Below are 17232 nucleotides of genomic sequence, written 5' to 3' on the forward strand. Positions count from 1 at the left end.
GAGTAAACTCCTCTCTGAGTTACATTTGGTCATGATGCCTCTCACAGCAGAGACACAAACTGGGACATGCTGTTATTCATCCCTCCTGTCCCTGTTTTCTCTCATCTAGGTCATGCTTTGGTCCCCTGTCTGCCGTGTCCATCTGTCCCCCCGACCACCCCTGACCCTCACCAAGAGCTTTGTCTTAGGGTTTCTATTGCTGGGGAGAGACACCATGACCACGGCAACTCTCATAAGGAAAACATTTCACTGGGTTTCAGAGGTTCAGTCCATTGTCATCATGGCGGGAAGCATGGCAGCTCTGCAGGCAGACGTGGTGCTGGCGACATCTTGATCAGAAGGCAACAGGAAGTGGACTCAGTGTCACACTGAGGGAAGCTTGAACAAAAGAGACCTCAAAGCCTGCCCCCACAGTGACACTTCCTCCAGCAGGAGCACACCTACTCCCACAAAGCCACACCTCCTAATAGTGCCGCTATCTTTGGGAGCCATTTTCTTTCAAACCACAAGCTTTATACTCTTTGCAGCATAGAATGTAGCCAGCCTCTCCTGCTCTTAGAAAATGACAACAGGAGGTGTCGCTCAGTGATAGTGTCCAACCCAGCATCTCTTTAAGATGTCTTCACTTATTGTGTGTGTGTGTGTGTGTGTGTGTGTGTGTGTGTGTACGCAGATGCCATGGGGGAGGTCAGGGGACAACTTAATAGAGTTGTCTATTCTTCTACCTTTAGTGGGTTCCAGGAACTAAACTCAGATCTCCAGACTTGCTTGGCAAGTGCCTTTGCCATGGAAGCCATCTCTCCAGCCCCTACTTATATTATTTATCCTATTAAATGTTATCTTCCACCCTAACCTATCAGCCCTGAGGTCAGGAGGTCCACCACTCTCTTTTCTTTATACCAGGGGGTCTAGAATAAAGCATGGCATAGCTCAGCCACCTGATGGATTTGTGACCAGAACAATGAATGAGATACTTCTGGTGATTGGTTTAGTGCAGTGGGCACAATTATTTAGGGAGCACATGTTTACCTATAAATGCGCACATGACTGTTTACTTACAATTAAAGACACAAAAACGTATGCATTCCCCTCAAAATGGGGCCAGGGAGAACGCTCACAGGCTCGGGCAAGCGCTTTTATAATGCATTTACGACCATGGAAAAGTAAACTATTACATGTTTTTTGAGGATGGGCCCCACCAAGTCACAGTGCTTCCTGTTTCTGCATTCTGCCCATCGACCTGGGCTGTCCCCAAAGGTGCGCTGGCGCGGTTGCTGCTTTAAGGATGCTCTGCGGGACCAAGCGGCAGGATGCAGCCATGACGTCACAGCCCCGCCCCGCGGGGTGATGCTGCAGCTGCCGCGGCGGGGCTGGGGGCGCTGGGCTGGGACGGAGCTATACCCCGAAGAACCAGGAGCCCCGCCTGGGAAAGGGATGCCTCCCGTCTGGACGCACAGGTACCGGCGTTTTCTCCTGCTCCCTCCACCCAGTTCCCCGGCTTTGCGCCTGGAGCATTGCAGCTTAGGCCCCAGGATGATCCCCGTGCCCAGGCTGGGGGCTCCAGACGGACATGGGGACCTTTGTTCTTCTTGGGTGTCTAGTGAATTAAGCTGAGAATGGAGCCTCCAGGGTGAAGCAGCCACAGGCCTAGCGGGAGAGGCAGTCTGGTGAAATTTGCCCCCAGCTTCTGCTATGTGGATTGAGCCCCAGGCCTGTTCCCGGCTACCTGGGCAGGTGTCATCAGCTTCCGGTTCACCTCCTCGCTGAGGCTGAGCCCTTTGGCTGGCCAGGGATTGTGGTCAAACGTCTCCCAGGATGTCTGGGTTCCTGGGAAGAGCACCCTGTCATCTTAGCGCTGTCCTGAGTCATACAACTGAGGGTGACATACAGGGAAATACAGAGGCTAACAGGCGTTCCCTTGATTCCCTCCTCGATAATAAACAACCTCTCACGGCTCCTGGAGTTATAACGTTTGTTTTTCTGTTCTTATGGGAAATAGAGTTAGGTGCTGATGAAACCCAAGTTAGTGAGCTCCTGGCCGGGACTTTGGGGACAAGTTGGCCCTCGGAAAGAGTGAAAGTCCCAGAAGTATGAGAACTGGGCCTCGGGTCAGTAGTTTACTGACGGTATCCCTCTAAGGCCAACACAGCGTTTAAGGGTCTAGGAAGAGGCCTGAGCGATCAGCTTTGAGAATCTGTAGGAAGTAAAAGGGAAGTGGTACCCAACAACCCCACAGGTGTAAGCCCCCCCCGCCCCCCACTTTTTTTTTTTTATAGAGAAGAGAAAGGAGAAAATGGGTTGGTTCCAAGTAAGATGCGCTTAAGGATTCGAGTTCCCCGGATGTCGCTTCTGTTGTGAATCGGGTGCTGTTGAACAGCCCCTAACAGGCTGGGGATGCTCAGTGGGGGAAGAAATTGCTGCATAGACATGAAGACCTGAATTTGAATCCCCGGCTCCCATTTAAAGCCACGAGTTACGATATCAAGTGCTTACAATCCTGGCACTCCTAGGGTGAGATGGGAGGTGGGGATAGGGAATCCACAGAAGCTCATGGTGGGCTAGCCTGGTGTATCCTGCCACAAGCCAGAGATCCTGTATCTAAACAAGGTGGAAGATGAGGACCTTCACCACTGAGCCATCTCAATGCCCACAGAAAAGCAACTTTAAAAAATTTGGTGCCGGGCGGTGGTGGCGCACGCCTTTAATCCCAGCACTCGGGAGGCAGAGCCAGGCGGATTTCTGTGAGTTCGAGGCCAGCCTGGGCTACCAAGTGAGTCCCAGGAAAGGCGCAAAGCTACACAGAGAAACCCTGTCTCGAAAAACCAAAAAAAAAAAAACAAAAAAAAAAAAAATTCTTCTTAGTGTAAAATTTTGCAAAGCTCTTAACTAACACACTTTTTACTTTTAACTTTTATTTTCGTGTGGGGTGTGTGTGTGTGTGTGTGTGTGTGTGTGTGTGTGTGTGTGTGCACCCATGCATGCCAGTGCCTGGGAAGCAAGAAGAGAGCATCAGATCCCTGGAGCTGGAGTTACAGGTGGTTGGGAACCACCTGACGTGGGTGCTGGGAACTAACTCAGGTTCTAGTCAAGAGCAGCCAGTGGTCTTAGCCCCTGAGCCATCTCTCCAGCCCAGAAAAATACATTTTTACTAAAGAACGCTGACCCTGGGACTGGTAAGACAGTTGAGCCGGCAGACGAAGCTGCCACCGAGTCTGACAACCCGAGGCCATCTCGGGGACTAAGACGGTGGGAGGAGAGGCTGGCTCCTGCAAGCTGTCCTCCAGCTTACACATGGGTGTCATGGTTCGTGTACATACACACATAAGTGCAAACACGCTCACACGCGCACAAACACACCCATGTGCACACGTACGCACACACACAGCAGTTACATTTTAAAAAAGGTTATTCTGACCTGACTCCAATGCAAACAGGAAGCTGAGTAAAGACGTTTTTCAAAGTCGGGGTTAGTTCTGGTTCATGTACCAGACCTATAGTTCTCAACCTGTGGGTCTCAACCCTTTGGGGTCACCTAAAACCATAGGAAAACACAAATATTTAAAGGTTTCGGGGAGTTGCTTTGTTTTGATTTGTTTTTGAGACAGGGTTTCTCTGTGTAGCCCTGGCTGTCCTGGAACTCTCTCTGTAGACCAGGCTGGCCTTAACTCAGAGATCTGCCTGCCTCTGCCTTCAGAGTGCTGGGATTAAAGGCGTGTGTCACCACCACCTAGCTTACATTACAATTGATAACAGTAGTAAAATTACAGTTATGAAGTATCAGCAAAAATAATTTTATGGTTGGGGGTCACCACAGCATGAGGAACTGTATTAAAGGGTGGCAGCATTAGGAAGGTTGAGAACCACTGGAGGGAAGTGTCTGCTTTTTCCAGGACAGGCTGCAGGCCCTGTTTATTTTATTTTATTTTTTTAATTTATTTATTATGTATACAGTTTGCCTGCAGGCCAGAAGAGGGCACCAGATCTCATTACAGATGGTTGTGAGCCACCATGTGGTTGCTGGGAATTGAACTCAGGACCTCTGGAAGAACAGCCAGTGCTCTTAACCTCTGAGCCATCTCTCCAGTCCAGCAGGTCCTGTTTAAAGAGGAGTGGTGGGAGATGATGGTGGACTTCTACTGCTATTAGAGGAGCAGCCCATGTACATAGTCCATCTCAAGCAGCGTCTGGAAGGTTCTCCCACTGCTGGTGCAGGATTGTCCAGACTGGAAACACAGCCCTCCGTTCTGAGTCAAAGGGACAGCTGTTTGTTTGTTTGTTTGTTTGTTTGTGGGGTTTGTTGTTGTTGTTTTTTAAGACAAGGTCTTACTATGTAGCTGTGGCTGTCCTGGAACTCAAAATGTAGACCAGGCTGGCCTTGAACTCACAGAGATCTTCCTGCCTCTGCCTCCCAAGTGCTGGAATTAAAAGTGTGTGCCACCACCGCCCAGCTAAGGGGGTAGTTCCTAACACATGTGTACTTGTGTGAACTTTATTCTGGGGAGAATATGGATAGTAAAGAGAGCATAAGAGACTGTGTCGCTGAAAGGGGGAGATCCCAGGAACAGGTCCCTTGAAGGGGAATGTGTGTTGTGGCCGACGGATACAGCTGGACTAAGCTCTCAGCACTCCAGTGTCAAAGACGCTGGCTCCGAGGGTTCTGGACTTCCCAAGTGTGAAGCTCCAGGTGCCACTAGCACCTCCCTGTGCTCTGGAAGGAGGGCTGGTCACATGACAGGTCTCACTTTACAGAAGCCCCTGAGCTAGAGGAAGGACACACACACAAGCTTGAGCTTTTTGAAATTATTCATCTCCAACAACAAGAATTGTATGCATGTATTCATTTAATGGTAGAGTGTGCGGGTCCAGGCCAGAGGACAACTTGCAGGAGCTGGCTCTCTCCTGCCACGTGGGGCCTAGGGGTAGAACGCAGGTCTTCAGGCTTGGCGGCAAGGGCCTTGACCACTGAGCTATCACTCTAGCCCCTAAAACCTTAATCTTGAGTTCATCTTCGTAAGTAGACTATATTTTAAATGAAGCATTACTTGTCTACGTAGTTCTCTGGCTCACCTGTCCTCGTTTTACCCAGCGGTGTCTTTAAGGTCACCAGATAAGTGATTATTGAAGTTACAGAGGAGTGAGCTCCGCCATGTCACCGCATGTAAAATGCACCTCTTAGCCAAGGCTTCAAGGTCCTTCGCCATCAGCGAATGTTTTACTGGTGACTTCATCTCGCTCCACACCCTCACTGTGGCCAGCAGTTAGTTCTTTCTCGTTCGTATGGAAGATTTCCACTGCTTGGAACGTTTTCCTTCACTTTCTCACCTAACTTGAAGGCAAGAACTATGCCATTATTCTTTCTCTGTGAGCTGCATGTCTTGATCCTCAGAACTTAGTCACATGGGAGGATATCTGAATCGGGTGGGTGGGGAGGTGGATAGATGAGAATGTGAGTCAGTAGACGTTGCCTGGACAGATGGATGGATGATGAATAGATGGTGGATGGGTGGTAAGCAGGTGGGTGAATGGATGATGAATTGAAAGAGAGTAGATAGAAGACTGGTGAATAGATAGATGGTGAATGGGTAGAGGATGTATGGATGTATGAATGAATCGATGGAAGGTGGATGGTGGATGGATGGATGGAAGGTAGATTGATGGATGGATGGGTGGGTGGAGGGTAGATGGATGGGTGGAGGGTGGATGGATGGATGGAAGGTAGATGGATGGATAGGTGGATGGATGGATGGATGGTAGACAGATGGGTGGAGGATGAATATATGGATAGATAGGTAGATGAATAGATGGATGGACAGATAGAGGGTAGATGGATGAGTGGAGGGTGTATGTATGTATGGATAGGTAGATGGATGAATAGATGGAGGGTAGGTGGATGGATAGAGAGTACATGGATGGAGGGTAGATGTATGCATGTATGGATGGATGGATAGGTAGATGTGGGTAGATAGAAAAATAGATAGTGGATGAATGGGGTGGATGGGTGGACGGTAAATTGATGGATAGATGAATGGATATATGGTGGAGAGGTAGATGGATAGTGGGTGGATGGAGGGCAGTTGATAAGATAGGTGGGTAGATGGAAGGATAGGTGAATGGACAGAGAGTAGACAGATAAAGGGTGAATGGATGGAGGGTAGATGAGTTGGTGTTCTGAATCCTGCTATCTCTATGTGCAATCATTTCCGCTACTGGTCGTTTCTGAGGAGATGCCTGAGTTACAGGGTAGGGCAAGGAGCTCTGAACACACATGGGGTGGAATTTTTGTGGCATCAGTGGTGGGATGGAAAGTGGCATAGTAAGTATCAGAAACAAGGGCTTCAAGCTGAGGCTTAACCCTAGTCTCAGAGGAAAGCCGGTGATGTTTGTCTTGATAAATGATGCTGTCATCAGGACCCCCAAGGCTGAAAAAAGCACTGTGGTTTGGGTGCCTGCCTCTCAGGAAGGACTTCAAAGGAGAGTGTCAATGGCTTTTCCATCGGGTGGGTGAGGTGGACATCCAGCAGAGTTCTGGGACTTCCTCGCTCCAGGTCTCTGTTCCTCCCACTCTGGCCTCAGCTTTCCTCTCCCTGTGTTGCGGGAAAACAATGGTGGTTACAGCGTGAGTCAGAGCAATCACTTCCTTTAATTTAATCTAGGTTTGTTTCAAAATAGCCAAGAGCAAGGGATGCTCAGAGAAGGGTCTGGGCAGCAAACCCTGGAGGGCAGAGAGGAAAGGGCAAAGGAGAGAGGACAGGGGGAGGCTTTTGCATTCCTAATTCCCTACTAGGCTCTGGGTGATGTAAAAATTTCTCTGTTTCTCACCCCACACTGCTGTGTCTATTTGTCCTTCGTTTCTGGCACTAGAGGTGGAGCCCAGGCCTGGAACACATGAGGCAGGGGCTCCAGCCCTGAGCTACATTCCCAGCCAGACTTCCTTACGGAGAGCAGTTCAAACACCACACAAGTTCTTGTCTTGGCTGAAAATTCACTTGCCAATAATAGTTTAAAGGAAAGGGCTCATGACCCACCCACACCACACCACACACACACACACACACACACACACACACACACACACACACACACACACCGCTGCTTTGAGGCAGGCGTCTGGCCCCTTTGGCTCCTGTAAAGGAGTCAATATAAACACAGGAATTGAGCTGATCAGCTGTGACTTTTCACCCCATGAAGGAGGGACTGTCTCCTCACGATGAGCGGTTCAGTGCTCAGCCCCAGGTGGCTCCTAACCCATGCCTAGTCTTTTTGGGGGTCTAGTCCTGTGGGACCCTCAAGGAAAGGCAAGATCTTCTAAGGCCCCTGCGAGAAGGTCATTTTGTGTGCCTGTCCTGACTCAGACTATCTGGAGTGTCCCCTGGAGTGCTACAGGAGGCTGGTGGCTGGGGTTCTCTCTCTAAGGGAAGAGGGAGCCTGCTCCAGCCCCTGGGCACTGGGCTGGACTTGGGGACGGAATGCTGGGGTTGGAGAGGCAGACGATGAATTCTGAAGTATTCAGTGCGATCTCAGCTTTCCCTACGGGCATGGCAAGCGAGGGAGGCAAGAGGCTCTTGGGGAAGATGGAGGCCTCCGCATAGACCGCAGTGAAGTAACTGTCGTCCCTTAATGGGCTTCCCCCACAGCAGCACCTACCAGCCCTGCCTACGATGATCCCCCCAGCAGGCAGCACCCCTCCGGGAGAGGCCCTCTTCCCCAGTGTGGCTCCTCAGGACTTCTGGAAGTCTCCCATCTCCAGCTACTCAGGGTCTGTGACGCGGCACATCAGTCACCGGGCCAACAACTTCAAACGCCACCCCAAGAGGAGGAAGTACATTCGACCCTCTCCACCCCCACCTCCCAACACCCCGTGTCCCATTGAGCTGGTGGACTTTGGAGACTTGCACCCGCAGAGGTCGTTTCGGGAGCTGCTCTTCAACGGCTGCATTCTGTTTGGCATCGAGTTCAGCTACGCCATGGAGACCGCGTACGTCACTCCGGTACTCCTGCAAATGGGCCTGCCTGACCAGCTCTACAGCCTAGTGTGGTTCATCAGCCCCATCCTCGGTGAGCCCCGATGGTGGACGGCCTCTGGAAAGCTCCGGAAGCTTCCCGAAGCCTCTGCTGAAGCAGCTTGAGGGACCTGAGGGGACGAGGGAGGAGCTGAGTTCCACTCCTTAGTATGGATGGGGTTGTGGGGGAACACAGGTGTGGCCGGTCACATCCTGTATTCTGAGTTTTTTGATCTGCACTGGAGGGTAGGACGGACATTAGGCAGGCCCAGGACGACATCACCTAACACGCTCCTAGCTCTCCACGAGGGGCGGGGTTTGCTGGGATTCCCAAGGAAGGTCCCCCGGCTTGGTGTCTTGTACAGCAGGTCCAGGGTGGCGCCGGCGGCTGGACTCGGCTTCCGTTCGCAGCCTGCCCTCTCGTTACTTTCACGGTTCGGGGCCGTGGAATATTGGCTTGCGCGCGGTGCCTTGGGAGCCGCTGACTCAGCATCCGCGGCGCTGCGCTGGGGGCCCTGGCAGTAACCCCCGCCTGCTCTGTTTCAGGATTCCTGCTGCAGCCTCTGCTGGGCGCCTGGAGTGACCGATGTACCTCAAGGTTTGGAAGGAGACGCCCTTTCATTCTTGTCCTGGCGATAGGTCTGTTGTTTGGAAATAAAACGGAAAGAAACAAACAAAAAAAGTGTGTGTGTGGGGGGGGAGGCCCTCAAGCAGTTCCCAGGCAGCCCCGGGGCCAACCTTGCCTGAGCCAACACGAAGAATAAATCATTTAGTTTTTGTTTGTTTGTTTGTTTTAATAAGCTAATAAAGCTCATCTTGTCCTTGCTCGGCTTGATGGGAGGCAAACCTTGGCCTGAGTGAGAGCACGCTGTGGGTCTGGGCTCCTCTCTAAGTCCTGAGTCTCAGCTCAGGAAGCGAGCCGCAGGGACAGAGAACGGCTCCATTTTCTCTGGTGACTTTGTCTCTCTGTCTCCAGGGGCATTACTGGGCCTGTCACTCCTGCTCAATGGAAGGGACATTGGCATGGCCCTGGCTGACACAGCCACCAACCACAAGTGGGGCATCCTCCTGACCGTGTGCGGGGTGGTGTTGATGGACTTCAGTGCCGACTCAGCAGATAACCCCAGCCACGCCTACATGATGGATGTGTGTGGCCCTGTGGACCAGGACCGAGGCCTGAACATCCACGCCCTCATGGCAGGTGAGTGCTTTTCCCCCAGGCAAGGCTATAGCACAGCCTTGTTCAGATGTGTGTCCCTTGGTGGGGAGGGGGAGGGGGAGAGCAGGGAGGAGAGGGGCTCCTTCCTTACCTCTAGATTTTAAAATGAGTTGGTGAAATTCAAATATACAGGTCGGCACTGAAGTGATCAAAACCATTTATCTTTGGTAGAGGTGCTTGACCTGAGACTGACTCTCAGGACCCACGTGGTGGGAGGAGAGAACTAACTCCCACAAATTGTCCTCTGACCTCCACACATGCACCAAGGCACACACACCACAGCCCCGAAATAGATGAACAGAAAATACTTACCTTGGAACTGGGAATGTAGCTCAGTAGGTACAGTGCTTCCAGCAGGCACAGAACCCTAGAGTTCCCTACACTTCATAAACTAGGTGTGGTGGTGCACGCCAGGAATCCCAACATTCAGGAGGGAGAGACAGAGACACGAGTTCAAACTCACTGTAGACTACGTAGTGTGAAATTAAACTGGGATACATGAGACCCTAACAAGAGAGAGAGGAGAGAGAGAGAAAACACACAAGTAGGGGGTGGTGTATTCCTTTAATCCCAGCACTAAGGAAACATACATATCGTTGTTAAGTTCAAGACCAACCTGGTTTACATAGTGAATTCCAAGCCAGCCAGGGCTACACAGTGAGATCCTCTCTCAAATTAATAAATAAGCCAAGAAACTGTCCTGCTGGGCAGTGGTGGCGCACGCCTTTAATCCCAGCACTTGGGAGGCAGAGGCAGGCAGATCTCTGTGAGTTCGAGGCCAGCCTGGGCTACCAAGTGAGTTCCAGGAAAAGGCGCAAAGCTACACAGAGAAACCCTGTCTCGAAAAACCAAAAAAAAAAAAAAAAGGAACTATCCTAAAAGCATTTGTGGGAGCAGGGGGGCATGGGGAGGCTGGAGAGGTGGCACAGCAGTTGAAATGTTTACTGTTCTTTCAGAGAGGCTAAGTCAGTTCCCATCACCCACATGGAAATTCACCCACCTGTAACTGCAGCTCCAGGTGACCCAGTGCCCCCTCCTGCCTCTGTGCCCATCCGCACTCACACACTCTGACAACCCCTCCATACACATAATTTTAAAATAAGCATATAAAGACAATAAGTATTTTTAAAACTTAAAAAGGTTGGGCATGTATAGTGCATGACTTTAATTCCAACACTCAGGAGGCAGAGGCAGGTGGGTCTCTGAATTTGAGGTCAGCCTGGTCTACAGAGCGAGTTCCAGGCCAGTCAGAGCTACATAGTAATGTAGTGAGACCCTGTCTTTTTTTTTTTTTTTTTTTTTTTTTTTTTCACTAAGACAAGATTTTTTGGTGTAACAGCCCTGGCTGTCCTGGAACTCACTTTGTAGACCAGGCTGGCCTTGAACTCACAAAGATCCAGAGTGCTGAGATAAAGGCATGCACCACCACTGCCTGGCTCCTGAGACCCTGTCTTTAAAAAAAAAAAAAAAAAAAGTAAAAAGTAACAGAGAAAGAACTCAACACTGGCTTCTGGCTTCCAAACACATTTATAAATACCCGAACACGCATATACAACACACACATACACACACACACACACACATACACACATACACACACACACACACACACACACACACACACACACACACAGATGTTTACCAATATATACACACATGCACACAAACACACATGCATACAACACACACACACACACATATACACCATGGACACACACATCCCACGTAAATAATCATCAAACTGTATTATTTAGAGAATGACATCAGTCTGTATACACTTAGTACAGGCAGTTTTTTCTCCCCTGGATATTTTAAAAGCCAGGATTCCGGCCTTCTGGATGGAAGCGCCACTGCGTACGTGTGAAGTACACGTGCGTGCACAGTGTGGTTTAGTCTCCTTATTTGCAGCAGCCATGTTCCTTCCAGGGCAAGGCAAATGCTGATTCAGCAAGCATTCCTGAAACCTTCTGGTCACATCAACTGACCCTGCCCAGCCTTGTTTACCTCGTTTGGCTTAAAGACACTATGGGTACATACTGTCTTTTCCCTAACACTGGCCTGGTGGCTCGCAATACTGTGGCTTATGCCTGAACATACCTCATGTGACATGCCTTCCTCCACAAGGCAACCTCAGCCTTCTCATACTCAGGACATTAGACAACACCTCAGTGCCTGGCTGAGTGCACTTTACCCAGTGAAAACCCATGCCCTGGTTAGGGTTTCTATTATTGTGATGAAACACCAAAAGGCAAGTTGGGGAGGAAAGGGTTAATTGGGCTTACACTTCCACATTGTAATCCATCACTGAAGGAAGTCAGGGCAGGAACTCAAGCAGGGCAGGGACCTGGAGGCAGGAGCTGATGCAGAGGCCGTGGAGGAACACTGCTTACTGGCTTGCTCCTTATGGCCTGCTCAGCCTGCTTTCTTATAGAATCTTAGAGCCCAGCAGCCCAGGGTGGCTCCACCCACCATGGGCTGTGCCCTCCCCATCAATCACTAATCTGTGGAGGCATTTTCTCAACAGAGGTTCCCTCCTCTCAGAAGACTATGGTTTTTGTCAAGTTGACCTACGTTAGCCAGCACAACCCACCAGAATCCAAGGACATGCAGGCGATGAGGGGCTAAGCAGCCCTGACCAAAAAAATAAAATAAAATAAAAGACTGAGGTTACCCTGTGCCACCGCGGCTGGGCCTCATGCCCGGAGCAAGTCAATCTTCATTTGTCCTGGACAAATTCTTGAATGACTGTAAAAATGCCTTAAGAATTAGCTTGAGGTTATTCACAAACTGTTTTTGAGTCGATGGTCTCACAAATTCAAAATGTGCAAACAAAAATCCGGAGTATTCATGCTAGTGCACGCATGCTGTGTTCACACACACAGGTGTGTGGGTGCCTGATGACATGAGAAGTGTCCCTACCAAAGTCAGGACAAGGCAAGAATGCACTGATCCCACAGAGGGACTGCTCTGAGGCAGTAGCAGAGGGCAAGAAGTCACCTTTGTCACACCTACTGAGACTTCCCGGGACGTACCTACAAAGCAGTGTGAGGACTCAGCAGAATGCTGGGTTGTCAGCATTCTGTGATAAAGTCAGAGCTCGGATGTAGCTCAGTGGCAGAGCACTAGCCTGGCACTCCCAAGGCTGCAGGTTTGATCCAGTGATGCAGGGAGAATAATTCAAGTGTGGTGACTATGCCCCAGCACCTGGGGAGACAGAGGCAGGAGGGTCTCCCGAGTTCAAACCCAGCCTGGTCTACATAGTGAGTCCCAGGCGGGCCATGGCTGCACAGCAAGATTCTGTCTCAAAACAACAAGAAGGGGCATCACAGTGGCTCAGGGGGTAAAGGTACCTACCTGTCACCAGGCCTGACACATTGAGTCTGATCCCCAGAACCCACATGCGGGGAGAAGGGGACAAAATCTTACAAGTTGACCTCTGACCTCCACATGCACACTGTGGTATGCACCCCCCAACACACACACACACACACACACACACACACACACACACACACACACACACTAAAATTAATAAAAATTTAATTCGAAATGTTTAAATTGACAACAAAAAATTAGGAACCTTAGCTTTCCTAGGTAAAACACGTATAACAAAATGACATGGAAGGGGGAAAATGTCCCGTTTAAAAATAGCAGTTTAGGGGGTTGACGAGATAGCTCAGTGGCTGAGAACACTGATTGCTCTTGCAGAGGACCTGGGCTCACAGCACCTGTAACTCCAGATCCGAGAGATCTGACACCTTCTCCTGGCTACCACAGCCTCCTGTACACATGTGATGTCCATAAACTCAAGCAGGCTCGCAAACATACACATAAAGTAAAAGTAAATAAACAAAAAATTGAAAAATAGAGCCATGTGTGGTGAGTATGTGTTTAATGCCAGCACTTGGGAGACAGAGGCAGGCAGATCTCTGAGTTTGAGGCCAGCCTGGTCTATATAGTGAGCCAGGGCTACACACATACAGTAATAGATTAATTTCAATATAAAATCAAATTAATAACATCCATATGACACCGCCCTTGTTTAAGGGTCACAAATCTTCAATGGTTCTCCCAAAAGACGCACTAAAAGCTGATTGCAAGGACTCCAAATTTACCCACGAGATGGCTCGGTGGGTAAAGGCACTTGCTGCCAAGCCTGGTGACTTCAGCTCCATCCCTAGAACCCAGAGCCATCCTTGGAGGTGGCCCCGCACAAGGATGAAATCAAGGGACATGCTCATGCACACACGGGCTTGTGTGCTGAAGATGAGGACTTGGCGTGTTTGTGCTGCCGTGAAGCTGGATGCGTCTGGAAGCAAAGGAATAGCTGGGTCCCAGCAGCCCCTTCCATGACTCTAACACACTTCCTTTCTGATGGAAGGACAGGTTGGCAGTTTGTCCTTCTGTTCCCTGCCCTGGAGCCAAGGCCCAAGGTTAATGTGGAGAAGAGAGAAGTCAGCTGGCCCTGGAGGGTGTGTCAGGAACAGCCCTGGGGGTGACTCAGAACCCCTTCCTCACTTGCTGGGGTGTAGTTGGGACAGACACTGCATCAGGTCCTTGGAATGGACTTCGCTACTTTAACATCCTTCTTAAGAAGTAGTTCCACCTTTCCTGGGGACCCTCCTTGCCTGTCTGGGTTGGAAAGGACACTGAATCCTTTTTCTCTCCACAGGTCTTGGAGGAGGGTTCGGCTATGTGGTTGGTGGCATCCACTGGGACAAAACCGGCTTCGGGAGGGCCCTGGGGGGTCAGCTCCGTGTCATCTATATCTTCACGGCCATCACCCTGAGCATCACCACCGTACTCACCCTGATTAGCATCCCTGAGAGGCCCCTGCGGCCCCTGGGTGAGAAGAGGACCGCTATGAAGAGCCCAAGCCTCCCGTTGCCCCCCTCCCCACCTGTCCTGTTGGAGGAGGGGGCTGGCGACACCCTCTCCACTACGACAGCCACCAGCCTGTATGCCAGCTTCTCCAGACCCATCTCACCGCCCAGCCCCCTCACCCCCAAGTACGGCAGCTTCATCAGCAGGGACAACTCCCTCACAGGCATCAATGAGTTCGCATCATCCTTTGGCACCTCCAACATAGACAGCGTACTCATCGACTGCTTCACGGCGGGCCACGACAGTTACCTGGCTCTCCCCAGCAGCGTCCCCAGCCAGGCCATCAGTGTCAGCTTTCCCCGGGCACCCGATGGCTTCTACTGCCAGGAGAGGGGGCTGCTGGAGAGGAGAGAGGGGGCCCTGACCTTGGGCTCGGATGGAGATGTGCTAAGGGTAGGCTCCCTGGACACCTCTAAACCACGGGCCTCAGGGATCCTGAAGCGGCCCCAGACCTTGGCTCTCCCAGATGTGGCTGGAGGAAATGGGCCTGAAACCAGCAGGAGAAGGAATGTGACCTTCAGTCAGCAGGTAAAAGCAGACAGATGTCAAGGGGGAGGCAAGGACCTGATGGTCCAGCCTGTGTGGCTGCCTCTGTTGTCAGAGGCTGAGGGGGAGTGCGGCCTCAGAGATGTCTTCCTTTGCACGTGGGTAGGTGACTCTGGGATGTCCGAGTCCCCAGATGATCAGGACAGGACTTGTGACTCACTGGCAGTCCTCTACATACTGCCATGTCTTCCCCAAAGAAACTGAGGCCAGAACCACCCCTCTAGAGGGTGTGGTTCACAGACCACAGAAAGTGCTGTGCATGTGCCGCCAGTTTCTAGCACTTCCCCTCAGTAGTCCGGCCACTGCCCACATGGGCCCCTTGAATATGGTGCCAACAGATCTGAGTCTTGAAGGTTAACACCATGGCAGCCTGTGGTGTCTCTGGGACGTCTCCAGTGGGAACAGTTACCCCTGCTCATGTCTGACACACGCTGACTCCGAAAGGTTGCATGCTCAATGATGTCTTCTGCAAAGGGACAGAATCTTCTGGAAGGCTGTTAGAAGTGCCTTTAGTGTATGTCAAATTGGCCATGAGGTTATTGGTGGCCATTGGAGGTTACTTTCAGGGCCCAAGTTGGTTAAGTGCTTGTCTTGAAAGTACGAGGACCTGACTTTGATCCCCAGAACCCATGTAAAGGGCTGGTGTGGTGAAACACACCTGAGGAACCACACCTGAGGCTGTCCTCTGGCCTCTACATGTACATATGTGTGCCTGTATCCACATACATATGTGTGCTGGAGCACACACACACACACACACACACACACACACACACACACACTCAGCACTCTCCACCTTGAGGAGGAGGCTCCTTTAAGCTGTCCTCTTATTTAGGTAAACAGTGTCTGTTCCCCTTTGGCCTTGGGTCCCTCACCGGAGGAGAGAGACTAGGAACTTGGGGTTTCTCGGCCACAGCCCTATGAAGCATCTATCCGGTCCAGGTCCCTTCAGGGAGGTTGTTCTGGGGCCAGGTAGATTGGAGCATGACCCAGTGAGACACTTTGCTCAGGCCACAGATACCACAGCCTGGCTGAGCCAGGACCCCTGCCTCTGCTGGAGGAAGGGCTCTGCTCCCCCCAGGGAAGACTGCAGAGGTCCAAATGTGGAGGGCACCCATGAGCTGGACAGTGTTTCAGCCCAGTATTGCCAGAGGCAGCGTTTCCTAGCTGCACAAATCAAGGGCTTGTCTCCTTCCTTTGGTGACATTTGGTAGCGTCTCTGACCCTTTGTGGAACACCCTGTTTCATAAAACTCAGGTGGCGCCTAGATTCAGGTCTTAGCTGAACCAGAGGCTCCCAGCATCCCCTTTTCCCGGTCCCTCCCAGTGTCCGTTCTGTCCACAGGGTGGTTTGGGCATAAGTTCTTTGAAAATAGTAAAAATTGAGCTAGAGAGAGGGCTCAGCAGTCGAGAGCACTGGCTGCTCTTGGAAAGGATCCAGGTTCAGTTCCCAGCACCCACATGGCGGCTCACAACTGTCTGTAACTCCAGTTGCAGGGGACCTGACACTCTCACACAGACATACATGTAGGCAAAACACCAATGCACATTAGGAAGGAAGGAAGGAAGGAAGGAAGGAAGGAAGGAAGGAAGGAAGGAAGGAAGGAAGGAAGGAAGGAAGAAAGAGAGGAAATAGTCAAAATTGTGAGCAGAAGTGCCTCAGTTGGTAGAGGGCTTGTCTGGCATGTGCAGAGCGACATTTCAATCTTCTCCCCATACACAGGTGTGGTGGTACATGGTGTGTAATCCCAGTACCTGGGAGGTTAGGGAGCATTTAAAAAAAAAGTGAGCTGAGTACGAACACACCTGCTGCAGGCGTAGGGAACAAGTCTCGTTGCTATGGCTGCTTTGGGGCCCCAAACTACAGGCTTCCTATTTCCTTTTCCCACTAAAATAATCTGGTGCTGCCACCAGTGATTGCACACGCCTTTAATCCCAGCACTCGGGAGGCAGAGGCAGGTGATCTCTGTGAGTTCGAGGCCAGCCTGGTCTACAGAGTGAGTTCCCAGGACAGCCAGGACTACACGGAGAAACCCTGTCTGGAAAAACAACAAAAGATAGTCTAGTGTCCACAGCGCCACCCCGTCCGCAGCCAGAGTAGCGCTTCCGCCTCCTTTTCTCCAAACAGCTCAATTCCAGGATTCCTCCACAGGAGTTGGTGCCCCAAACCCAGGCAAGGCGCTGGGGAACGAAACCTCATTTCAAAAGGGCTGGCAGCCATGCCAGTGGCCTTCTGGGGCCACTGAGTGCTATGTCCCTGAAATAAACCAAATCCTGTTCATTCTGCTGACAGTGGGAGTCTGTGTCTCATGATCTGAACCCCCTTGAGGGATGAGGTGTCCACTGACATGGTTGCCCTGTCCTCCATGTGGTAGGAGACCCCTGTGTGTGGAGAGGGTTTTAAACAGTGTGTCTTCAGTCCCTCTGAAGTAAGTTTTCACAGTCTTCTCCCATGGGAGAGAAGGTGACGGCTGGTTGGGCTAGAGGTGATCTGTATTTCATATGTGTGCATGTGCACATATATGTGCATGTATGTGGAGGTCAGAGGTCAACTTTGGGTGTTCCTCAGACACCATCCTTGTTT

General features: G+C 51.0%; 1 protein-coding gene across 6 annotated transcripts in view; it reads left to right on the top strand.

Moving 5' to 3' along the window:
- Nucleotides 1-1323: 1323 nt before the first annotated feature.
- Slc45a1 (solute carrier family 45 member 1) overlaps nucleotides 1324-17232 on the top strand; it is a 31726-nt gene continuing 15817 nt past the window's right edge. For 2 of the 6 annotated variants that reach the window (XM_052716425.1, XM_052716427.1), the window contains exons 1-5: nucleotides 1325-1457; nucleotides 7635-8055; nucleotides 8547-8639; nucleotides 8977-9201; nucleotides 13892-14631. In XM_052716425.1, coding sequence (XP_052572385.1) covers nucleotides 7659-8055; nucleotides 8547-8639; nucleotides 8977-9201; nucleotides 13892-14631 — 1455 coding nt within the window. In that variant the 5' untranslated portion in view covers nucleotides 1325-1457; nucleotides 7635-7658. Of the gene's footprint in view, nucleotides 1458-7634; nucleotides 8056-8546; nucleotides 8640-8976; nucleotides 9202-13891; nucleotides 14632-17232 lie in introns of those variants that run through there. The other 4 variants (XM_052716426.1, XM_052716428.1, XM_052716430.1 and 1 more) reach the window with 4 other exon arrangements.

The sequence above is a fragment of the Peromyscus californicus genome, unplaced genomic scaffold, assembly GCF_007827085.1.
Source record: "Peromyscus californicus insignis strain IS unplaced genomic scaffold, ASM782708v3 Scaffold_5__1_contigs__length_169319896, whole genome shotgun sequence".
Classification (NCBI taxonomy): domain Eukaryota; kingdom Metazoa; phylum Chordata; class Mammalia; order Rodentia; family Cricetidae; genus Peromyscus; species Peromyscus californicus.